The sequence below is a fragment of the Hypanus sabinus genome, chromosome 28 (assembly GCF_030144855.1).
Source record: "Hypanus sabinus isolate sHypSab1 chromosome 28, sHypSab1.hap1, whole genome shotgun sequence".
Taxonomy (NCBI): Eukaryota; Metazoa; Chordata; class Chondrichthyes; order Myliobatiformes; family Dasyatidae; genus Hypanus; species Hypanus sabinus.
In genome coordinates, this window is record NC_082733.1 from 14839452 (window position 1) to 14866407 (window position 26956).

Sequence of the window (26956 nt, forward strand, 5' to 3'; positions counted from 1 at the left end):
TACCTAGCACATTGCCAACAGGTACTTCTTGGACATCTTCTAGTTCTTTACCCATTAGCAGATACAAGTCCTCCACTGTACAACAACTCAGATGTGGGATCATAAGGTCTTCACCAGGTGCATAATTTTCAGGCAACTGAACAGAGAAATATGAATTAACACAAATGAGCAATCCACTTTTTGTAAAGCAGATAACTACATAAATTCTTTGTTATTATTACTTATTAAAGGCATTTATTGAGAAATGTTAATCACTAAGCTGTACCATTTCCCAATATCAGATGGTAAAACAAACACGCACACCACTATAATCAGATCACATCATATATTAATTCCATTTTTACCATATTCTCTTACAACAACAGGGAACTATTTGGTCCATTAAGTCTATGTTTGCTTAAAATCATCCCATTTCCTCTCTAAATTGGATACACAAAGGAGTCAGTGGATGCCGTTTACTTGGATTTTTAGAAGGATTTTGACAAGGTGCAGATGCGAGGAGAAAATTCAGAATTAAAGGTACAAAGTGACTTCGGGGTCCTCGTGCAAAATTCCCTAAAGGTTAACTTGCAGGTTGAGTTGTTCATAAGGAAAGCAAATGCAATGTCAGCATTCATGTCATGATCTTAAGGCACTAGGAGTATTGTGAGCAGGTTTGGGCCCCTTATGGATGCGCTGATTCACAAGAATGATCCAGGAAATGAAAAGGTTAACGCACGAGGAGTGTTTGATGGCTCCGAACCTGTACTTGTTTGAGTTTAGAAGAATGGGGGGGGGGGGGCAGGGAATCTCATTGAAACCAATCAAATATTGGAAAATCTATATAGTGTGGATGTTTCCTATACTGGATCAGTTTTGGAACAGAGGGTACAACCTCAGAATAGAAGGCCCCTTTAGAACAGATGTACAGAGAGGATGATGTATCTGTGGAATTCATTTTCACAGACTGCTGTGGAGGATAAGTCACTAGATATATTCAAAATGGAGATTAATAGGTTATTGATTAGTAAGGGCTTCAAAGGTTACAGAGAAAGGCAGAAGAATGTTGAGGGGGATTATAAATGAGTCACAATGGAATGTTGCACGAGACTCAATAGGCCCAATAGCCTAATTCTGCTCCTACGTCTTATGGTCTAAATTTCTCCCAAGAGTTCCACCAACTCCCCTCAGATTCTTCCAAGTTCCTGTACACAAACAACAATTGATTATAACCAATTAACTTCTCAACTCACCCTTCTTTAGGATGTGAAAGGTAATCAGAGTACTTGGGAAAAAAAACAACAAATTTCACACACACAGAGGTCAGGATTGAAGCCATATTTATTGATATTGAAGCAGAATCAGCAAGGGTATTTTTACATATTCCCTGTGTACTACACAGATTTCCACAATTTCAATGTGGAGTAGGCACTTTCAGTCTTTCAAGCCATGCCATGCAACCCCGACAAACTGGATTGACCCTAAAATAATCACAGAACAATATACAAAGACCAATTAATCTAACCACTACATCTTTCGGACTGTGGGAGGAACCCACGCATCCTGTGGGGAAGACGTACAGACTCTTTACAGAAAGCCACCAGAATTGAATTTCAAACTACGGAACACCCTAAGCTGTAATAGCATCGCGCTAACCGCTACACTACTGTGGCAACAGTAACGCATTATTAAACTGGACAACCTACAGCACCATCCTGGAGATTAATACAAGATATGAGCTACCAGTAAATGTGGCAGTGCCCATGAGAAAATTTTTGTCATGATCAACAACTAACTAGAAGACAGTGGCATCTTTCCAAGAATAAGCCGCTCGAAGTATCCAAGAGAAGGCTTTATGGAAATGAGTCCAATCAATGACAAATAGATACTGAGGAATCCATTAATGTTGACAACACCCACTATCTGCAAGGTAACCCGCTCCTCATTAAAATCATGTATCAAACTCCTTCATAAGTAAAGGGCCTAGGAAACCTCTCTAATGCTACAGTGCGAAATCACATTATGATAGATGACAGATCATAGACAGCCAGCTAGAATGAACCTGAGGCCAAGAAGTCAATGACTACTGTGAGTTTGACTTCCACAATGACAGACACGCAGACCCAAAAGAATGACTTAAGGTCATACCTCAATGACGATAGCATTTAAAAACCTTAGCCTGCATAGACAGGCAACATGAAGAGATCAAGGCAGAACCTTGCGTCTCCAACAACATATATCAGGAGGACAAGCACATATGGCCAGCTCTGTGTCCCCTGCCCTGAGGTCCTTGACCCTCCCAGTGATGCTTAGCCTATTTAAAAAGCACTGCCAACATATGGTCTTTGAAACACTCCTTAAACCAAGAATGACTCTGAAAGTGACAATGTCAAGGTCAAGCCTTTAAATATGCAAGACTCATATTGCTGTTCAGGTAACATTAGTGAAAAATATTCCATTGCTGCTCAACTTTCACCAGTTTTCCATTTAATTATTGCAAAATGTTCTAGTTTTCTTCTCCAGTAGCATAGTACTGTGCAAAAAGATTCTGTAAACTAAAGATGCTTTCAAAAATAATGAAAAGTTTCTAAATATAAAAATAATTACTATAAAAAGCAATAAACAGTATTTGGTGTGGCCATCCTTTGCCTTTAAAATGGCAGCGGTTCTCTTAGGTACACTGCCATGTAGTTATATAGGAAAATCGGCTGCTAGGTTACTCCAAGCATTTTGCCCCAGTTCTTCTGCAGAATTTGACTGTCTCACTTGCTTCTGTCTCTCCAGGCAATCCCAAATTGATGATGTTGAGATCAGGGCTCTGTGGAAGTCATACCATCTAAAACCACCTGAAAAATCTCGGGTGCCTAAGATGTTTGCACAGTACTGTACATCTATTGATTTATGGACTTAGTTGAAGATGGACTGTTTCCTGATCCCAAGATACCAAATTATTTAATGCCAGTTTCCTGGGTTTGTTATATAAAGTTTAATGGCCACTTACTTGCCCAACACATTTTGTCAAGCAATGAAGCCTCATTTGAAACTAGATGTCACTGTTCATCTTACACCACTGGAATCAAGATATTGTGATAACCTTTCTTACTTTCCTTAGAATGCCTCTATTTAGTTTTAAATTTGTGCACATTAAGGAATGGTACTTTGCTTTTTGATGTCCTTATATGAAATTCTTTTCAGTATTGCTTATTCAGCTCTCCATTTTTGCTGCTGACCCCACTTAGCTCTCATGTGATTAAATTCTTAGTGGGGGAAGATTAGGGAAGTGAAAGGCTGGTTTTATTCCATCAAGAAAAGTTCCAATAAAACTCTGACCGGAAGTATCAATATTTCATGTTTTTCTCCAGATTTTAGAGCTTAAGAACTCCTCAATGCTTTTATGATAGAAATCCCATCCATTGCACCCCTCTTAAATTGATAGAATCAGTTTTCCCCAATTTACAGGCTGCTGAACAGACAATATCCTTCTGACACGTCAAGCCACTGTTTATGACCAATGATGCCAGTGCATCACCTTACTTAAAATGTTATTTCTAAAATATACTGTACTTCTTAAGAACTCAGAAACACAAGAAGCAGGCCAATGGCCCTTGTGAACATTTAACAAGATAATGGTTAATCTAATTCTACCCTCAATTACACTCTCTCTCTCTCTCTCTCTCTTGCTCTATACTTTGAATTTCACTTTATGACAGTCTCCACATTCAATATATTCAATGTTCCCTTACCATACCTTTCTGAGGTTCAGAAATCCAAAAAGTCATGATTCCTAAAGAATTCCACTTCCATCCATCTAAAATGGGTGACTTTTATTCTGAAACTATAAGCCCTGGTTCCAGATATTCCTCTCAGCATCCATCCAGTTGATCTCCCTCAGAATTTTTATATCTTTCAGTAAGATCATCTCTAATTCTTTTGCCTTTCAATTAGAATAGGTCCACTCTTCTCACCATTTCTTTATATGTCATTTCCTTCATTCCAGGAATTGTCCTTTGGGCTTTTGTTTTACATTGATTCCATTGTAGTATGTTGCTCCCTAAATAAGGAGATCTAAACTGAATGTAGTACTCCACGTGCAGACTGACCATCTTCTTGTAAAGTTGCATCAATATTTTCCTACTTCTCTTGCTGCCTTTAACAATGAAAGATAACTCAAATCCTTGTCCAACCTTTAAATGCACTTCGCACCAATATACTGACACAGTATCCATTCTGAATGGACATCTCAGAACCACTCGCCCGAATACTGACATATACGCACCTTGGCTAAAGCCTCTGAAGGGTCATATTTTGGGCCTAGCACATACAACTTTTGCCCTCTGCGGATTGTTCCACTGTATACCCTGGCAAACGCAATGAAGTGGTCTTTCTGCTCACTCTCCTGTTGTCCTGCCTGTTCCATCTGGTTTGGTACCTGGATGTCTGCAAAGGAATTAAAAATAAGGATGTACAGTTATATAATTTCCTTCCCCATGTGAATAATAGAAAATATTACAATATATAACTTTGGAGAGATATATAATTTAAAATATAGCAACTCAATTGACCCCCACAATAAATAGATTCCTTCAGTGATTTTTCAAATGAATCAGATGTACATGCCATTTTATAATCGAAGTGGCCAATGTGATAAGCCCAAAATACCTATCAAAAGAATGGGCTCACAGAAAGGACCTGTTAACACAGGACTTACAACAAAATGTTACACTGACCCAGTATTTGTCCTCCCCAGGTTATTTATGGATAGCTAGTACATATGAGGAAGCATTCGGGAGACTGGCAGGATGGCTTCGCCAGGTGCTGTATGTTGTCCCTGTGCACAACTACATATATAGTTAATAAAAGAACAGACACAAGGGATGGCTTTATTCACATCGCAGCGAGAGCAAGAGAGAACAAATGTGCATGCGTAGACAACAGATCAATATGTAGGGCTAAAGTGGGGGGGGGGGCATCGCTCTAAAAGAAATAGATCCATACATTACACTTCCTTTCCCTTTAGATTAATGCAACATAAAACTATATGCGTACAAAACATTCAACTTCCTTTTCATAAATCCATATTCCAAATAAAAATGCTTTCAAAGTAACAGTCCATAACTAACTTTACTGTTCCAAAGGTTCAGTCTTTTAGGTGGTGCACTGTTCCTTTCAGGATAGAGCCTCTGAAGCTGTGGACAGGCATCAGGTTTGGCGGGTGTCTTGTCAACAATAACGTTCATGTTGTGCCTCTGGACCTGTGGAGTGGCATCAGGCTTGGTAGGTGTCTTGCCCAAGACAACATTCTTGGTTTCCGATGTCAGGTTGCTGTCACTGACATTATCATCGAGAGGTAATGTAATGTTCATCAAGTTGGATGCAGTTGACTCAGGTATGTTCTTCAGTTGAGCATCCAGTATCTGATCCAGATGACATCTCCATGTCTGATCACTGTATACATCTGTGGTCCAGTTCTTCTAGCTATCCTACCGGGTGTCCACATGTCTTCTCAGTAATCATGCACTAGGACTTCCTATCCAATCTCAAGCTCTTGCTGCTTTACTTGGCAACTGTCTGAACTGTTTATTTTGTATTTCCCTCCGGAGGTCTGGTTTCAGGAGGTCTATGATTCCTGCTCAGATTCAGGCTCATGATCAGCATCACAGTGCATGATTTGTCATCATATGAAGAGAGCTCCGATACACAAAAAAGGACGGTGTTCTTTGTATGTTGTAGAGAAATGTCCTCATTGTACATCGCTTTAATGGATTTTGTTGCTGGGAAGTGAGGACCTTGCTTGAAATGTCTGTTGCCATTTTTCTTTATGAAGAGTCTGAATTATTCTGCTATGTATTGCGGTTCGTTGTCACACACAATTTGTTCTGGTAAGCCGTTTCTGGTGAAGACAGTCCTCAGAGCCATGACGGTCTTTGCTGAGGTGGTTGGCTTAACTTGTATAACCTCTGACCACTTCAGCTGAGCATCCACAACAATCAGAAAAATGGAGTCCATAGCAAAGTCAATATGTACTCTTTGTCACGGTGACAACGGCCACTCCCATGGGTCTAATGGTGCCTGTGAGGAGCATTCTGAATTTCTTGGCATCCTGAACAGCCTTTGGCCAAGTCTTCAATCTGTTTATCTATCCCCAGCCACCAGGTGAGACTCTTCATCTTGACTGTATCCAGGTGTCCTTCTGTGGCGCACAGTTTAGAGTGAACCACAACACAAGATCCACACATCAGTGTTCTTTGACATGCAGACAGTTCAGCTTATCTCACTGAGAACTCTGGAAACATAGGGTTATCATGAGCTGGCCATCCTTGCATGATAATATCAAAGACTTTTGACAACGTCAGGGCACTCCTTGTTTCCCTTAGTATTTCAGGATTTGTTGCCAACAACTGGTCATCAATGCAACGAGGAACACTTCTGCTGGGTCACAATAAGAAGACTTTTCTCTTTCAGTTGTCAGTAGCGGAAGACGTGACAAGCCATCAGCATTGTTGCATTGTTTGGTACTCTTGAATTCTCTGTCATAAAAGTGGGCTCCTAGGAATAGCGCCCAACACCGTGACCAGGGTAGTGAGGGGGAAATCATCATTGGAATTCCCTTCCTGGGATTGAAAATGGACACAAGGGGCTGGTGATCCATCACTAGTGTATACTTCTGTCCATAAAGGTAGTGGTGGAATCTATTTATTCTCCATACTAGACTAAGGGCCTCTTAGTCAATCTGTGCATAGTTGCGTTCTGCGCTCATCAGTGATCTTGAAGCAAACATAATCAGGTGTTCAGATCCATCTTTCTTAATGAGCAACAAACAGCTCCAATTCTATAAGGGGACACATCGCACACCAGTCTAATGGGTGGGGATGGGTCATAATGGGTGAGCAGTTCATCATTATTAGTCTCCTTGCTTCCTTAAATGTTTTTTCACATCTTTCTGACCATTCCAACTTTGCTCCTGTCTGTTACAGTGCATTCAATGGATGCAGTACTGAAGCAATGGTTGGGAAAAACCTGTGGTAGTAGTTTACAAGGCTCAAGTATGACCTGAGTTGTCATATATTTTCCAGTTTGGGTGCCTGTAACACTGCTTCACACTTCTCTTGCAATTTATATGAGGCATGCTTGTCAATGACATGTCCATAATATGAGAGTTCATTCTTGAAAAACTCACATTTCTCTTTCTTTGTACACAAACTATACTCATTTAGCTTTGTAAGCACTTTATCAAGGTCATGGAGGTTCTCTTCATCACTTTTGCCAGTCATGATGTTATCATCAAGAGAACATTGTGTTCCTGGGATATCTTGGTCCATTGCTCTTTGCCAAATTGCTGGAGCTGATGTGATGCCAAAGACAAGACGATTATACTGGAATTGTCTCTTGTGAGTATTCATTGTGAGGAACTTCCTGTCTGACTTCTCAATCTCCTTTTGCAGATAGGCTTGAAACAAATCAATCTTTGAAAACCTCTCCCTTCCAGCCAAAGATGCAAAAATGTCTTCTATTCGTGGCAGGGGGTACTGCACAGTACGCAACACCAGGTCAATGCTCACCTTGAAAAGTCCACATATGCGAGTGGCTCTGACCTTCTCATTCCTTTCAACCTTGGAGAGAATTCCAGATGCCTCCAAGTTCTGCAGTTCAGCATCCACTTTAGGACAAAGACACTGGATGCGCTTTATGGAACTGAACTCACTTTATGGAGCCTTGATGTTGCTGTTTCATCCAGTTCAATTCCGGGCTTTATGCCTTTGAGTTTACTAATCCCCTTTTCAAACACCTTCCCAGTAGCATTAAGCAGCTGTGTCAGTCTCTGGTTAGTGCTACCATTTGGCTTGCCGTTGTCTGTTTGACACCACACTGAAAGTTCTGGTTGAATGCCAGTCCAGTTGGATTTTTCTCAACTATTTACATCCGAAAAGTGCTGGCTCTAACTGCTGTGTTTGGTCTCCATACATCACTTTCACTTTGCCTTTGGGGACACTTTTTTGCTTGTGTAGGTCTTTAGCATCACTTAGGTCTTCTCTAATGGTATCTTAGAAAACAGTCTGTTGTAGTCAACTTCTGGAATTATAGACAAAGTTGATTCATTTTCAGTTTTACAGCAGACACATCTATTGTGATCCAGAAGATTATCTGATCTATTTCAGTAATACTATGCAGTTCTAGGCAAGACAGATCACCTTTGTCAAACTCTACGTTGTCTGATTCTGTTTTATATTCGGTAACTTTATGCATTTGCATAGTTTTGTGTTTGAGACTTTTCACTTGGTTGTCATTTTTTCTGCCTGACACATTCTCTCTCTGTGACCTTGCCTGTAACACTTTCTGCAGACGTTTTCTTTGAACCAACAGCCATTTGCATTGTGGGAGGATTTGCCACATCGACAATATCTTTGGATTTTTGTACCATTCAGGGACATTTTATGCATCTGACATTCTTGCTTCCTTTTCTATAGTTCTGCTGCATATTTTGCTGCAGATATTGCAATGGTCAATGCCCATTCTAAGGTTAAACCTCTATCAGCCAGTAGGCTCTTTTGAGTGCTTTGACTATGTATGCCACATTCAAGCCTGTCCCTTAATGTATCAGAAAGTCTATCTCTAAAGTCACAGTGCTGGGAACGTTTGCACAGTTCTGCAATGTATTCAGAAATGCTTTCAACTTTTGACTGATTCCTTTTGTAAAATCTAAACCTCTCAGCTATTGCCAGCAGTTTAGGGTTCAAGTGATTTTGTAAAATTATAATAATTTCATCAAATGTCTTCCTTGCTGGCTTTTCAGGGGTTACTAGGTTGCGCAAGAGACTGTACATCCTTGCATCCATTAAGCTAAGAAGTGCAGGGGCTTTCTTTTGCTCCTCCATGTTGTTTGCATTACAATACAGAAAGCAAAGGGTGGGAATAAAGGGATCCTATTCTGGTTGGTTGCCAGTTACTAGTGGTGTTCCGCAGGGGTCGGTGTTGGGGCCACTTCTTTTTACACTGTATATCGATGATTTAGATTATGAATTAAATGGCTTTGTGGCTAAGCTTACAGATGACACTAATTCAGGTGGAGGAGCAGGAAGTGTTGAAGAAACGGAAAGGTTACAGAAAGACTTAGTCAGTTTAGGAGAGTGGGCAAAGAAATAGCAAATGAGATATAACGTTGAGAAATGTACAGTTGTACATTTTGGAAGAAGAAATCATTGGACAGATTATTATTTAGATGGGGAGAAAATTCAAAAAACAGAAGTGCAAAGGGACTTGGTGGTCCTCATGCAGGATACCCTAAAGGTTAACTACCAGGTTGGATCGGCAGTACGGAAAGCAAATGTTATGTTGGCATTCATTTCAAGAGGAATAGTGTATAAGAGTATGGAGGTGCTGATGAGGCTTTATGGGGCACTGGTGAGACCTCATTCGGAATACCGTGTGCAGTTTTGGGCCGCCTATCTTAGAAGGGATGTACTGATGTTGGAGACAGTACAGAGAAGATTTATGAGGATGATCCCTGGAATGCAGGAGCTAACATATGAGGAGCGTTTGTTGGCTCTTGGACTGTACTCATTAGAGTATAGAAGAATGAGAGGGGATTTAGTAGAAACATTTCGAATGTTGAAAGTGTTGGACAGAGTAGATATGGAAAGGCTGTTTCCCTTGGTGGGTGAGTCCAGGACAAGAGGCCACAGTCTTAGAATTAGAAGGTACTCATTTAAAACAGAGATGAGGAGAATATTTTTTGGCCAGAGGGTCCATGGATTTAAGGGATTCATTGTCTCATGCAGCTGTGGAGGCCCGATCATTGAGGGTGTTTGAGGAGGAGATTGATAGGTATCTAATTAGTCAGGGTACCAAGGGATATGGGGAAAAAGCCAGAAATTAGAACTAGATGGGAGAATAGTTTAGCTCATTGAGGAGTGCGAAGCAGACTCGATGGGCTGAATGGCCTACTTCTGCTCCTTTGTCTTGTGAACTTGTGAAAGTTTCTGTGAAAGGAAATCTTGCCTGAGAAATCTGTTAAGAGTTCTTCAAAGAAGTAACAAGCAAGGTGGGCAATGAGAAGCAGTAGATGTCATTTAGTTAGATTTTCATAAGGTATTTGATAAGGTGCCTCATTTGAGGCTGCTTAACAAGATAAAATTCTAAGGCCTTGCAGGAAAGATACTGGCATGGACAGCGGAATGGCTGATAGGCAGGAGGCAGCGAGTGGGAATAAAAGGGGCCTTTTCAAGTTGGCTGCCAGTGACTAGTGGTGCTCTCTAGTGGTCAGTATTGGGACCACTGCTTTTCACATTGTCAATGATTTAGATAGTGGAATTGATGGCTTTGTGGCAAAATTTGTGGATGATAGGAAGATAGGTGGAAGGGTAGGTAATGCTGAGGAAGCCATGTGATTGCAACAGGAATTAGACAAATTGAAAGAATCAGCAAAAAATGGCAGATGGAATACAGCATTGGGAAATGTATGATCATGTGTTTTGGTAAAAGGAACAATAGTGCAGTCTATTATCTAAATGGGGAGAAGATTCAAACATCATAGGTACAAATGGACTTAGGGGTCCTCATGCAAGACTCCCAGAAGGTTAACTTACAGGTTGAGTCTGTGGTAAAGGCGGCAAATGCAATGTTGGCATTTATATCAAGGTGAATTGAATATAAAAGAAAGGAGATAACGCTGAGGCTTTATACAACACTAGTCAGGTGCACTTAGAATATTGTCAACAGTTTTGGACCCCATATCTCAGAAATGTTGTGTTGTCATTGGAGAAAGTCCAGAGGAGGTTCACCAGGAGGATTCTGGGAATGAAGAGGTTAACACATGAAGACCGTTTGGAAGCTTTGGGCTTGTACTCACTGGAATTTAGGAGAATGGGTGGGGATCTCATTGAAACCTACCAAATGTTGAAAGGACCAGATAGAGTGGATGTGGAGAGAATGTTTCCTACGGCAGGGGTATCCAGAACTAGAGGGCACAGCCTCAAAATTGAGAGGTAATCCTTTAGAACAGAGGTAAGGAGAATTTTTTTAGCCACAGAGTAGTAAATCTGTGGATTGCTCTGCCACTAACTGCAGTGGAGCCCAAGTCCATGCATATATTTAAGGCGGAAGTTGTAGTTTCCTGATCAGTCAGGGCGTCAAAGGATATGGTGAGAAGGCAGGTGTATAGGGTTAAATGGGATGCAGGATCATCCATGATGGAATGTCAGAGCAGACTCGAAAAGATGAATGGTCTTATTCAGTTCCTATGTCTTATGGTCTTATGGTGTAAAATTCTGAAAGAACTCGGCAGAGCAGGCAGCATCTACGGAAATGAATAACTAGTCGTTTATTCATTTATTCATTTCCATAGATGCTGCCTGCCCAGCTACTCCAGAATTTTGTGTTTGTTGCTTTCATTTCCAGCATCTGCAGAATTCCTCATGTAAATAATTCCACTGTCAAAAATATCCCAAGTGCATATAATTGGATTTTAGCAGCATTCCACCAAAGAAGAATTAATAAAGTGAACAATTAAATATATTTCATGTTTGAATTTTTTAGTTTTAAATTGATATTAGTTTTTAAAAATCTTTAACTAAATAAGCTGCAGAAATGACATCCATGAAGTGAATGTTCTACTTTCAGAATACCATAAAGAGCTATCAAAAGGCAAATTTGGGACAGCTACCCAAATCTCTTTGTGATGTGTAGGTCAGTAGTGTAATGGCAACAAAAAGATAATACAAACATGGATGGAAAGAGACCGACACTAATACTGACTTAAGCTAAGAAACTCTTTTTTGGAGGATACTTTTTGCAAAAAGAATGCTGCACCTTGCCATCTTTAAAAAAAATTATGTGCAATGTATTTGGTTGATAAATAAAGGATAATAATAAGGAAACTGTTGTTACTATTAACAAAATCTCTGTGATAAAATGATGCAACACTTGACAGGTCCTTAAATCGTTGAAACTAACCTATTTTACTGAACAACCCTCCAAAACTGAAACATGGGTAAACCATAAAAAATCCAAACTCAAGGAAAAAGTAACTAGATGGTTTAAGCTATTATGCACCATGTAAATAAATGGTTAATGGGTTTAGTAGCAAAATACCATAAAACCTGAGATCACGATCACAACTCTCAGATGACTAAATGGAGAAGACAAATTAAAAATATTTTCATGTTTTATGCCAAGTCTCCAAGCTACCTCATCAATCCATTCCCACATTTAGCTGCCTATAACCTATTCTTCAGCATGTTCACTAACATCTCTCCACAAGGGTTAGCAGCAAACAAATCAAGTTAGTTGCCAGTATCTTTTGCTGAAAAGCATCAGTGAAACAGCAGTGCTCTGGTTTCTACATAACCCAAAAAAGTGTTGGTGATTAGTTTAATTGGCTGTTGTAAAATATCCACAGCGTGGTTGGATGGTGGAAGATTAATTCAAATGTCAATGAGTACGTATGAAAATAAGTTACTGGGAAGCTGGGCGAAAGGGATTGATGCAGTTGATCTGACCGCTGACAAGGATCCAACAGACAAAAATGGCCTTTTTTTTCCCATGTCATAAGGAAATGGGAAAATATCAATACCTTTACAAAATAAACTTACCTCTGATACTGTGTAAGCATTTTGACAGAGATCTATGTGATTATCACAACTATTTAGATTGTGACAAACACCCTTTCTGACATTTAAAACAATCAATCAAATCCTTCTGGGATTCCATGCTCTGCACAGTTTTCATTAAAAACATGAACTTGCCAAAGGTCTCTTATTAAAATTTAGAACATATCATGAGAAAACAATGATCTGTTTCTTTCCTAAGATTTAAATATCAGTTAGACCTTTCACCTTTTGTGCTTGCATTGGCGGCAGAGATCTCTGGGTTTTCTCCCAATTGCTGACACTGATTTGCAAGTTTTTCAGCAAGTCTTTTCCTGGCCTGCTCACGCCGTTGAGCTATTTCTTCTTGAGTCAGGGGTCTTCAAGAAGTGCAAAGAAAGCAAGAATTTATGTGATAGATTTATCTCATGTCATTTATTATGCAACCACATAACCTCTACTATAATTGAAATAAAGTGAAAAAAAATAGGTATTGCAATATATAAAAAGATTTTCGGACATGCAGATATAGTGAATTCCAGTTAATTGGGACACATCAGGACCAGTGCATTTTGAGCCAAACAAGTGGCTGCCCCAATTACCCAAAGTTTCATAGAAATAGTTAAAAGGCTATAAAAAGACAAACTACTGTTCAACTGCATAACAATGTATTTAAATGAAATGCAGAACAAATTAGAACAATAGCAATACTACTACTACTGATAAAACAGCGTATCAGTTCCTAATAGTTATCAACGGAGGAATGCCACATTCTTTTGATTGATTGTAAATTAACAAAATCAGCACAGACACCTAGTACAGATAATGGACTGCCTTCATTTAATGCTTTCAACAACTGCATCTTCCAAATCTTCATTGTCATTGTAATATTAAAGAAGATTATTGGCACCTTCAAATTCGCCATTCCTAACTTGCTGAAATAGTGAAATAATTTCATTTTCACTCATAGCCATTTCTGAATGCTTGAAACTGCAGTGAGCAAAACAGATCTGAGTTGTCTTACTACGTACTTCTCACCAACTATCAGTAACAAAAATCACTGCAAAAATCAAGCACACACAACTAGGGCTATTTAAAAACTGTTCTCTCTCAGCACAGTGTAGTTTCTAACAGGCACACAAGTGCACATGACTGACAGTAATTACAAACTGCTCGATAATAGTCTCCTGTCTGAATTGTGCGGCATTGTGTTTTGTTCTTTAAGAGTGTCCCAATAAGTGGTTGCCCTTATTAACTGGAATCCACTGTATTTCAAATGCTTCTAAGACTTCTAAGAAAAGAATCTTCAATATTTAATACTTATGTGCACTATGAAAAAAAACAAATCCATGGAACACTGTCACAGCACACCCTGCTGGCTTGCATTGAATCAATAACAGCAGCATTCAAATGTATGCACTCGCATGCACAGATTTCTCAGAGTCGCTGGTACATTTGCAGATTAATGACATTGAATTCTAAAAATTTTGGCATCATTACTATACAAAATATGGATGAATGAACATAACAGTCATGGAGTCATATCGTACAGAATCAGACCCTTCAACATACCATGTTTATGCCAAACACTGAGCACCATTCTCTTCTAACCCCTTACCCTAGCACTCTGATACTTTGACAATTCAAATGCTCATCCAGAGATGTTGAAAATATCACAAAAACTTTGCCGTCATTACTCTCACAAGCAATGCAGTCCAAATTTCAACCATCCTCTAGCTCTAAAAAATTCTTCAAGTCCCTTCCAAAACTGCTACACCTTACCTGAAACATACCCCATTTGATTACAGACATTTCTGCTATGAAGGCTGCCTTCTTCTATACTTCATTATTTTATATAAAATTCAATCAAGTTTCCTCTTACCCTCCTTTGCTCCAAGTAAATGTCCTAACTTGGTGGTGTTGGGGATAGTGTAGAAAATGTTGAAAGTTACAATGGGACATTGAGAGGATGCAGAGTTGGGCTGAGAAGTGGCAGATAGAGTTCAACCCAGGAAAGTGTGAAGTGATTCACTCTGGAAGGTTGAATTTGAAGACAGAATACAGGGTAAATTGCAGGATCCTTAGCAATGTGGAGGAACACAGAGATCTTGGGATCCATGTCTACTGATCCCTCAAAGTTGGTGAACAAGTTGATGGGGTTCCTAAAGCATATTGGTGTGTTGGCCTTCATTAGTCAGGGGACTGATTCCAAGAGGCTCGAGGTAATGTTGCAGCTCTATAAAACCCTCGTTAGACCATACTTGGAATACAGGCAGCCCCCGGGTTACGAATGAGATCCATTCCCAAGTCTGTCTTTAAGCCGGATTTGTATGCAAGTTGGAACAGGTACCTCTGGTCTTATTTAGCGTCAGTTAGTCAAACGTTTGTCTTAGTATATAGCATTTATTTTACCTTTTTATGCATATAAAACACTTAAGAATCATATGTATTTCAATAATTAAACCACCACATTGTTTAGTAATAATTGTAGCTTTCATCCGAGCAGGGCCTTTCACATGCTCCATTATTCTCACTTTATCCTTTAAAATTGTTCTGATTGTTGACCGACTGTAGCCTAATGCTTTTCCAATGACTGATGGCATTTCACCTCTTTCTGATCGCTTTATTATTTCCACTTCATTTTCAATCGTGATCGTTTTCCGTCATCAGAACAGAAACACTGCGGATTCAGCAGCAGCCACGGGTGGTGGGTCCTGAGCTCCCCCGGTTCCTAAAGTCCTCCCGCTCTGAGACAGGTTAAATGGGACAAGTGGAGGCGGTGCTGACTGGAAAAGTGGAGTCAGGGTGAATCTTGCTAAGAAAAATTTAAGCCAAATACAAAGTTACACACTCAGCAGTGTTAATGGCAAAGTTATCCAACTTAAAATGATGGACAGTGTTCCCCTTCCTCGAGCCAACAAATTTTTAATATAAAAGGCTTTATGGCAGGCTGTTCCTAAGAACGAGTTGTTCGTAAGTCGGACGTTTGTAACTCGGGGAATAACTGTATTGTGCTCAGTTCTGGTCAGCTCATTATAGGAAAGACATGGAAGCTCTAGAAAGAGTACAAAGGAGACATACCAGGATGCTCCCTAGATTGTAGAGCATGTCTTATGGGTGCCTTGGTGGCATAGTAATTAACACGATGCTATTACAGCCCAGGACAGAGCTCAGAATTCAATTCTGACGTCAATTATAAGGAGTCTATACGTCCTCCCTGTAGAATGTGTGGGTTTTCTCCAGGTCTTCTGGCTTCCTCCCTCAGTCCGAAGACATACCAGTTAGTAGTCAATGTAAATTGTTGTGTGATTAGGCTGAGGTTAAATTGGGGGTTGCTGGGCAGCGCAGCTCAAAGGACCAGAACAACCTATTCCACTGTGTATCTCTAAATAAAAATAAATAAAAATTAAATAATTAGGTTGAGCAAGCTTGGAACTTTCTCTGTGGAGCATAGGAGGATGAGAGGTGTACAAAAGCATAGATAAAGAGGACAGCCAAAGACCTTTTCCTAGAGTGGAAACAGCTTATATGAGGGAGCATTATCTTAAGATGATTGGATGAAAGTATAGGGGGAATGTCAGGGATAAGCTCTTTTTTAAAAAATAAGAGTGGTGGGTGCATGGATCGCACTAGCAAGGGTAGAGGTAGAGGCAGATACATTAGAAACTTTTAAGAGTCTCTTAAATCCCTCTTAGATAGGCACATGGATGATAGAAAAATGGAGGGCTATTTGGGAAGGAAGAGTTAAGATTGCTCTTAAGAGTAGGTTAAAAAGGTTAGCACAACAACGAAGGACCTGCACTATGCTGTAATATTTTATATTCTATATTTAATTTATTCTGTCTCTCTTCACAACTGAACTACCTCTGGTGAGTCTCCCCTGTGCCTTATCCAGTGCAATGATGTTCTTCCGATAGTGTAGTGATCAGAACTGCACATAAGTCTCCAGCTACACCCTGACCATAGTCTTATAAAGCTGTAGCACAACCCTACTTATAATTTATACCCCACAAATCCTGTATCCCTTTGTAATTTACCTTACCTAAGTGTAGTCCAGGGATCCTTGGATATCAGTCATTCATTACGTCCAATGCTTATTACAGCTCTCAAATGTATCACCTCACACCAATTAAGGTAAAATTCCATCTGGCAACAACTCATCAACATCATCCGATTATGCTCATCATCATCATCATCAAAAACTTCCTAAAATATATCCTACTTTCATATCAAAATAATTCCTGTACATAACTAAGTAAGGGTCTCAGCATTAGGCCCTATGGTTGTTAAAACATTGATTATAGGCTTCTTATCACACATACAACCCCTTCACCACCACCTACTGTCTCTCATTACCAAGCCAAGTTTGTATCTGATTTGCCTTTTGGACTATGTGGAATGCCTTTCTGAAGTCCAAGTAGATTACAATGACTGCAGTGTCCACATCAATATATTTGATTACCTCTGACAAATTCTATCAAATTGAGGTGCTCCTTCTAACAAAGCAATGCTGACAAACTTTGATTAATTCTGTCCTAAGTAATAATCAATCCTGGCTCAGTTTCCAAATAACTTCACTACCACCGATGTTAAACTCATCATCCAATGCCTGTAATAACCAGCATACCTCTGCTACTCTTGAATAATAATGCACATTTGCATTGCTCCAGTCATCTGGTACCTCACCTGTGACCAGTGAAGATTTAAAAATCTCTGTAAAAGTACTTGCCTCTTATTGCAGCTAGGTTTGCAACCTTCAAGGCACTGGGGATTTATCCATCTTTAAACTTGCCAAGACATCAATTAACTTTTAATAGTTACTTGTTCCAGAGCTTCACTACGCCTCCCTAAATTCCCCAACTACAATGTCTTTCTCCTTCATGATTACAAATGTTAAATATTCATCTAAAGCCTCATTCGTATCCTGTAGCTCCATTTATCTATGAGGTCCTAAATTAACTTTTTACTTCTTGCTCTTAAGAAACTTATAAAATGTTCTGAGATTTTCCTTAACCTTGTCCACCACTGATATTTTGTAGTCTCTCTTAACTTCTTTTCAATTACTCTCCTATATTTTCTGTACTCCTGCTGTGTCTCTCCAGTTTTCAGCATCTATCATTTGCTTCCTTTTCTTTTATATCCAAACCTCAATGTCCCTCGACTTCTGTGGACTGCTTACACTTGTATTTACATTTCATCCCAATGGGAAGTTAATGCCATCGACCTTTCACTAGTCTTCTCTGAATAACTCACACTTGTCAAAAGTAGACACCCATAAATAGCTGCTCCAAGCTTAATTTTTCCAGGGCATGTCATGATATTGAAATTGGCCTCCCCCAATTCAGGGCTTTAGTTTCCTTTTTCATAACTACCTTGAAACTTAGATTTATGATCACAATCTCCAAAATAACCTAATACACTGACACTCCAGCCACTTGCTCAGCTATATTCCCCAAGATTAAATCCAGTGCTGGCCCTTCTATGTTAGGACTAAATGTGTACTGATTTAAAGAAAAGTGCTCCTGAATGCACATTAAAAATTCCATGCATACTGAACATTTTGCACTGAAGCAACTTCAGATAATATTTGAAATCCCCTTCAGAATAATTCTATTATTCTTAAATCTTTCTGTGATATTTCTACATACCTGCTTCTCTATTTTCTGCATCTATTAGGAATTGAGTATTATGATTCTTGAATCAACTTATTTTATTTCTAAGCTTCATATATATGGTCACATTTGAAGAGCCTCCTAGGATATCTTCCCTCATTATTGTAGTAATGGATTCCCTAGTTAACAATGAAAGGCTACTTTTTTTTTCCCTTACCAATTTCTCATGCCTGAAGATCAGAGACCCCAAACTGCTGAGTTGTCAGGCCTGCCCTTCTTTCACTCATGTCACTGTGATGGCAAAAGTATAATATTCCCATATGGTAAGTAAAGCCCTCAATTCATTGGTCTTCCAAGTCACACCGCTTGCATTAAAAAAAACAGAATTTATTCTTGCATTTCTCTTATGTACATTCTGCCTTCTGGATTAACTTAATTTGCCTTGATTCTTGCATCTTCCCCTTCAAATGTATAACAAGTGAGTGCTCTATTCACTTGCTAAATTAATATAAATCGTCCCCAGCAGCACCAGTAAATCTTTCAATTCAGCTTGCAAAGTGCCCACCATTCCTAAAATAATATCAGTAACCCAAAAATCTAAAACCTATTTCCTCCGTATTTTTGCCACACATTTATTTGACCTACTCTCTAATTTGAATTCCTGTCAACACTTGCAGAAGTATTTGAAATAAATCTTAGATTCTGTTATTTAAACCATCTCCCTAAATTCATTTTGCAAGACCATACCCTTCTCATTTCAAAGAAAAATGGAAAATTTACCAGACATCCAAATAGTGCTATATTGGTCTACATGACCAAGAAAATTAAATCTTAACTAGAGATACTATTTGAAAGAGAACACTTATAGCGATGCAGTACCCCAGCCGGAACATTAACTTGTTCAGTCAAGACTACATAATCAAGTCTGGATCTGGGGATTGAAGATAAAAACCTTCCAAACACATTAAGAAATCCTTTCTCAGGATTACCCTGCCCTGTTAATTCACTGCCGTAAAAATCTTACTTGGTGTTTATTAAAGTTACACATGCTCATTAGGAAAATTAATTCCTTCAAAATCTATTTGCATATTTGGTCAAAATGCTGAAAATCTGAAAACAAAAATTGCAAGGTACACTCAGCAGTTTAGATAGCATTTGTGAAGGAAAAAAATGCTGGAACTCCTCAATAGGTCTTTAACCTAAAGTATTAAGTCATGCACACTACTTCTCAAAAATCTGGCAAATGTGTCATCATACAGTGCTTTTCCCAGTGGCAGCTACTATGGAGACACAGCTCCCTGGCCAAAGAATTCGAATTGACTTAGTTTAATGTTATATTCACCCTTCTCAATTTCTCTGAACGGTTACCCTCAGAGCTGAGCAAAATTCAAAAAGGTTCAAGCATTCGATCAATGTCCAGACCTGTAGTGTGAAGTTGATCCAGGGAAGCGTATTTTGTACAGAGGTCAGCATTTTCTACCTGAGGAATCACTCAGATAAAAGTGATATTGAAGCAGTAGAAAGGGAAAAATAATACATGCTGTTGTCAATGCAGGTGAATTCAAAAAGGAAGATGCAGGTAAACATTGTGTAATTTTTGCTCTCCCATCTGTTTATTGGTGGCATGATCAGGGTCCTTTATTTACGTTGAAGTTTGAAAGTTCATTACAAAATTCTTTGCTGTGACCAGTGGCTGCCTTGATGTTCTGGGAAGTATGGTTGTAGATGCTGAGCAGGACCGTCTCCTGGTAGTGACCTTCCTCTTGTTTCTGGTGCTCTTGAAATCTGTCTTCGTGTCCCTTACCTAGAGACTCGTTGCTCTTTTTTTTCTGCAATAGCTGTTGTCTTTGATTGGCCAGCATAAGCAGCATGCAGCACACAATGAAGTCTCCACATCTGCTTGAGGTATACTGTAAAGCTCCTCCGCAGGCAGAAAAATTCACCTCCAGGAAACCACTGAAAATGTCACACAATGTGAACTCCCTCAGAGTAAAGAAATCACTAAACATTCGACATCAGGAAACACCTCTAAACCTCTCAGGACTCATAACAAACTGCATATTGGGAAAATAAAACCTTTCCTGTTACTTAAAAACACTGGATTACTGAAGGTAGAGGAATCCAATCTACAACTGCCTAGGTTCATTGGAAGACAGCAATGAGAGGAAATCCTCACCTCTCAGTACCAACTTTTCCTAATTGAAGTTAAAACAGATGAAATTATTTTGTTGCAAAAGCAGTTTTGAGTAGCAAATTGGGAAACATCACAGATCCAATTACTTGGAAAGGCTCACTCGTCCAAGAGCATAGTCCAGTAAAAAAGGGAGGGCAGAAGTTCATGCATGCATATTTCTGAAATGATGGTCTTTGGAAAGCTGACTGTGTAAATACACTGTCATCCAAGAGCCAGTTATGCTATGGAATCTCTCTGGGAGTGGACTCTTTGCAAATGAAAATGCTTTGTTTCAGTTGGATTCTGATGTTTTTAAACCAAGGTACTTTGAAAGTCATCAAAGAGGCACAAAGTCTGTTGCTTCACAATCATTTTATTAAGTATTAATAGAATAAAGAAAATTGACAGAGTGATAGAAGTCTAGTAAGTAAAGGGAGAGAGAAACAAAAAGATGGCAAATCCATGTGTTGGACTCTTTTTATTCCCCATTGATAAGAAACATTCCATTCCAATCCACAGATAAGAGTTAACCAATCAGATAGCCCCTATTCATAAAGCAATACCAAGAGAATCTTCCAAAATCATACAAATATGACCACTAGGCTACACACTGAATAACTGTATATACAGTACATACTGTTACCACTAGGAAACATACAGAAATACAAGTAAATGAAAAATACTAGCAGGCAATTTGTTAAAAATGCAAAGAAATTAACAACTAAACAGGTTAATCCAACACTTCTTACCCTCCCCCAACCTATCCTGAATGTGTGCCATTAACATACAGATGCCTTTATTGATGGGAGTTCCATCAATACTGGCATTTACAACCAAGACACTCAGTGAATGAGCATCTTGATAGCTAAATGCTATCACATTCTGTGGACTTTGGAATAATCTGTATGTAGTCAATTCTGATACTACCCAATGAGATTAGCAGAATGTCCCTTTACATCACAAGGAACAAACTTAATTCAACTGCGTTTCAAGTTTAAGTTAAACTATTCCAAAATGGACAAGCATGGACTTCTGAGCTCCAACTTTCATCAGTATAAATGGAAGTAGCTAACATCTTCAAATTACAAGACATTTAACTCGGTAACGAATTATGTATTTAAATGACATACCAAACAAATTAAGACACAATCAATACTACTACAGTACTATAAAACTGTGCATCACTTCCAAACAGTTCTCAACAGAAGAATTCATCCAGTGTACTTTTGACTGACTGTAAATTAACAAAATCAGCCCAGACACCTACTGTCTTCGTACAATGCTTTTGACAATTGCATCCTCCATATCTTAACTTTCATTGTAACATTCAAGATGATTGTTGATCCCTTAAAAATTTTCATAGTTCCTAACTTGTTGAAATAGTGAAATCATTTCATTTTCACTCCCTGCTGTTTCTGGCATCTTCAAGCTTGAATGTTTGTAACCGCAGTAGCAAAACAGTTCTGAATTGTCTTACTGTTTAGTAATCGCCAATTATCTGTGACAAATATCACTGCTTTTTTAACACAAACTCAAACAACTGATGTTATTCCAAAACTGCTCACTCTCAGTACAGCGTAGTATCTAACGGGCACAGGTGCATGTGACTGACACTATGTAGAAAACCTGCAGATGCTGGAGATCCAAGCAACACACACAAAATGCCGGTGGAACACAGCAGGCCAGGCAGCATCTATAGGGAGAAGCATGGTCAACATTTCGGGCCAAGACCCTTCGTCAGGACTAACTGAAAGGAGAGATAATAAGAGATTTGAAAGTAGTGGGGGGGAGGGAGAAATGCAAAATGATAGAAGAAGACGGGAGGGGGTGGGATGAAGCTAAGAGCTGGAAAGGTGATTGGCGAAAGTGATACAGAGCTGGAGAAGGGAAAGGATCATGGGACGGGAGGCCTCGGGAGAAAGAAAGGGGGGGGGGGAGCACCAGAGGGAGATGGAGAACAGGCAGGGTGATGGGCAGAGAGAGAGAGAGAGAGAGAGAACAAAACAACTAAGTATGTGAAGGATGGGGTAAGTAGGGGACGAGGGGCATTAACGGAAGTTGGAGAAGTCAATGTTCATGCCATCTGGTTGGAGGCTACCCAGCCGGTATATAAGGTGTTGTTCCTCCAACCTGAGTGTGGATTCTTCTTGACAGTAGAGGAGGCCATGGATAGACATATCAGAATGGGAATGGGACGTGGAATTAAAATGTGTGGCCACTGGGAGATCCTGCTTTCTCTGGTGGACTAAGCGTAGGTGTTCAGCGAAATGGTCTCCCAGTCTGCATCGGGTCTCACCAATATATAAAAGGCCACACCGGGAGTACTGGACGCAGTATACCATACCAGCCGACTCACAGGTGAAGTGTCGCCTCATCTGGAAGGACTGTCTGGGGCCCTGAATGGTGGTGAGGGAGGAAGTGTAAGGACAGGTGTAGCAATTATTTCACTTACTAGGATAAGTGCCAGGAGGGAGATCAGTGGGAAGGGATTGGGGGGGGGGGGGGTGGGGACGAGTGATAAGGGAGTCGCATAGGGAGCGATCCCTGCGGAAAGCAGAAAGGCGGTGGAGGAGGGAAAAATGTGCTAGGTAGTGGGAAAAGATGCTGCCTGGTCTGCTGAATTCCTCCAGCATTTTGTGTGTGTTGCTATTTAGAAATCATTCGGCAACAGTCTACTGTCCCAATTAAGCAGTGTAGTGTCTCAAATAAATGAAGGGAATACCAGCTAGTTTCTCGATCAGTTTCTGTTTTTTGAGAGTTGTCCTAAATAAGTGACTTTTCCATCTAACTGATGGCCCAAGTAACCGGAATCCACTATAATAGTTATAAAGAGCAACTGATCAACTGCTGATTTAAAATAGTATGCTACGAGGGGTTATTGATAAGCTCATGGCCTAAGGTAGAAGGAGTCAATTTTAGCACATTTATTTTTCAACACAGTCCCCTCCTACATTTACACACTTAGTCCAGCAGCCATGGAGCATACGGATCTTGGACCTCCAGCAAGTGTCCACAGCAGGGGTGATTGATGAGTTTGTGGCCTAAGGTAGAAGGAGATGAGTTATAGGAAGTTTGAAGTTAATAACTCATCAGGGGTGATGAGTTATTAACTGAAAACCTTCTGCATAATCACTCAAAGAGTTGACCTGCATGTGCATGTAATGAGAGCTGTATAACTCATCTCTTTCTACCTTAGGCCACAGACTTATCGATCACCCCTCATATTTTTAAATATCCATAATAAAATCATCATTAAATATGAGAATAGACCAAGTTATTCAAGATTAATAAGTTAAGAGTATAAAACCATTCTACCTGGTTAATTCCAAAATCAGCTGCCCCAACATTTTCAGGGTGACCAAACCACATATATTTGAAGTCATTGCACTAACAGGGTAAATGTAGTTTTCATTTTGCAAATTAAACCAAAACTTTTTGAAGATACGTTACTCAGCAAGTAAGGTTTATAAAGATTTCTGAACAATCAGAATTTCCTTAATTTCAAATGCAGACATACAGCACCTCCTGGCTGAGTTGTGAGGTTGATTTTTGGGTGGTGCTCCAAATGGAGACCAGCAAAGAGAGCACTAACTTACTGAGCAAGTCAAGCCTGGAAATGAACAACAAGCCTATTCATCCAAATGAAGAGAAACAGCTGCAACAGAGAAGAACAAATAAAAGATAGTTTTTGAATTACATTTCTTTCAATCTTTCCAACTTTTTAGAAATGCTTTCAATTGCTCAATGATTTATAATATTATGTTTTAATTTTTTTAAATATATATTTAATTGGCCTAATTGTTTTGGAAAAGCAGCCAAAGAACTTGACAGCTTTCACATTTGGAAGGCTAGTGGTAGACAAATTGCTGGGACTTAATAACCAGAGGAGGTGGCTACACCTATAGTGAACCTCCTGGTTTTCAGAGGGTAGGGAACCTCCCAAGAATAGTAGATGTTATATATATCCTGGCAAAAAGAACACCATGAAGACAAAAGAACACTCCAAGCAACTCTGTGAAAAGGTTTTTGAAAAACACAAGTCAGGAGGCTGATACAAGAAAATTTCCAAGTCACTGAATATCCCTTGAAGTACAGTTAAGTCAATCATCAAGAAATGGAAAGAATACAGCACAGCTGTAAATCTGTCGAGAGCAGGCCATCCTCAAAACTGAGTGACCATACAAGAAGGGGACTTGTGAGAGAGACGCCAAGAGACCAATGACAACACCGAAGGAGTTGTAAGTTTCAGTGGCTGAGATGGGAGAGATTGCGCATACAACAACAGTTGCCTGGGTGCTTCACCAGTCGCGGCTTTATGGGAGAGTAGCAAAGAGAAAGCCACTGTTGAAAAAAACCCACATGAAATCTTGGCTAGAGTTTGCCAGAAGGTATGTGAGAGACTATGAAGTCAGCTGGAAGAAGGCTCTATAGTCTGATGAAACCAAAATTAAGCCTTTTGGCCAACAGACTAAATGCTATGATTGGCATAAGCCATACACCACACATCATCAAAAACACACCATCCATATCGTGAAACATGGTGGTGGCTGCATCATCCTGTAGCGATGCTTCACTGCTGCTCGCCCTGGAAGGCTTGTGAAGGTAGTGAGTAAAATGAATGCAGCAAAATACTGGAAAATCCTGGAGGTAAACCTGATGTAGTCTGTAAGAAAACTGTGACTTTGGAGAATATTTCTTTTCCAGCAAGATGATGAGCCCAAGCATAAAAGCCAAAAGTACACAGGCTTAAGAACAACAATGTTAATGTTCTGGAGTGGCCAAGTCAGAGCCCACACCTCAATCCAATTGAGAATTTGTGGCTGGACTTGAAAAGGTCTGTTCAGTCATGATCCCCATACAATCTGACAGAGCTTGAGCAGTTTTGTAAAGAAGAATGGGGAAAAAAATTGCAGAGTCCAGATGTGCAAAGCTGATAAAGACCTATCCATATAGACACAAGGCTATGATTGCTGCCAAAGGTGCATCATCTAAATACTGACTTGAAGGGGGTGTATAATTATGCAATCAATTATTTTGTGTTTTATATTTGTAATCAATTTAGATCACTTTGTAGAGATCTGTTTTCACTTTGACATGAACAAATCTTTTTTCTATGATCAGTGTCAAAAAAAAAGCCAAATTAAATCCACAGTGGTTCAATGTTGTAAAACAATAAAACATGAAGGCTTCCAAATGGGGTGAATACTTTTTATGGGCACTGTAAATACAATTATATATACAAGGTGAAGATAGATAACTATTTGAAAGATTGAGAAATTCAAGCTTATTCCCCCCAAATGGCATAAAGCTGGCACTACTAGGCATGATATTATAGAATGGCAGGGCAGCCTGGAGAGGCCTAGTGTTCTATATTCATGCTTCTATATCTTCTTTCTGTCCGAGGGGCATGACATCACTGGGTGTCAATTTTTCCAGCTAGCTCATATTCGGGGCTTTTCATCTAGACCACCTATTCGACATTATGACACGCAGAGACTTGCCTTTTTGATTCAGTACCTTACCTACCAGTTGCCAGCAAAAGTAACAGCAAAGCCACGCATCAGGACTTTGAACACACATTTAATACTGCTTCAAAAGGCAAATTTCCCAGTATAAATGTTTGGGATTTGAGCAGTCCAGTTCAAGCATGCATTCAGAAAATGAAGAGCAAAATATAGGCAAGAGTTAGAAAAGCTCAGTAATCACATTGCAACCATTAACCTACTTACCTTAATTGGTAAAGAGAGCACCAAAATGCTGTAACTGAAGACATTTCCCAGCAAGTCCTGGGCAGCTAATGCAAAATATTGTAAAATTACTTTAAAATATCAAATTTATGGTAAGAGTCCTCAATCCATTAATTTGTTTTACAACTAAATCTGTTTCTTGCTGTATAACTTAAATCAAGTTTGGATGATGCCATTTTCAGATGCTGGTTTTTATTCAAATACACAGAAAAAAGGAGAAACCATAAACCAATGGATTTATATTACAGGAGGTAATTTGATCCATCTTGTTTCATATTCTCAAAACCCTGTCATTTGCTTGGCTTCAAATATTTATTGGTGTTCGACCTAAATGTTAAAATGACAAGTTTTGACTACTGCCTGTTGCAATCATTGCTTCAATCATTCTCCATAGTTTAGTTTTCCCCAATCTGTCTCCCCATTGCCAATGAGCATGATGGCCAACCAGTGTTTTCACAAAATATGGAACACTCTTTGGGGACTGTTGTAGAACAGAGAGAACTAGGTATATAAATAAATAGCTCTCAAAAGTGGCATCACAGGTAGACAAGGTGTTGAAGGCTTTTGACATGTTGGCATTCATCAATCACGGCATTAAGGAAAGGAATTATGCTGCAGTTGCATAATGCCTCACCTAGAGTAGTGTGCCTGGTATTGTGTACTGTTATAAGAAAGATGTCATTAAGCTGGAAAGAATGCAAAGAGTTATGAGAATGTTACCAGGAACTGAGGGCCTAAATTGCAATGAAAGTCTAAGACTTTATTCCTTGGAATGCAGATGACTGAGTGTGGCCTTACAAAAGTCCGTAAAATCATCATGACCATAGACAGGATGAACACACACAGCCTTTTTCCTCAGGGGAA

General features: G+C 39.4%; 1 protein-coding gene across 3 annotated transcripts in view; it reads right to left on the reverse strand.

Moving 5' to 3' along the window:
- Positions 1–26956, reverse strand: part of efl1 (elongation factor like GTPase 1) — a 291123-nt gene that overhangs the window by 149549 nt on the left and 114618 nt on the right. For all 3 annotated transcript variants that reach the window (XM_059952643.1, XM_059952645.1, XM_059952644.1), the window contains 3 exons: positions 12810–12940; positions 4256–4416; positions 4–136 (listed from right to left, as the gene is read on the reverse strand). In XM_059952643.1, coding sequence (XP_059808626.1) covers positions 4–136; positions 4256–4416; positions 12810–12940 — 425 coding nt within the window. The remainder of the gene's footprint in view (positions 1–3; positions 137–4255; positions 4417–12809; positions 12941–26956) is intronic.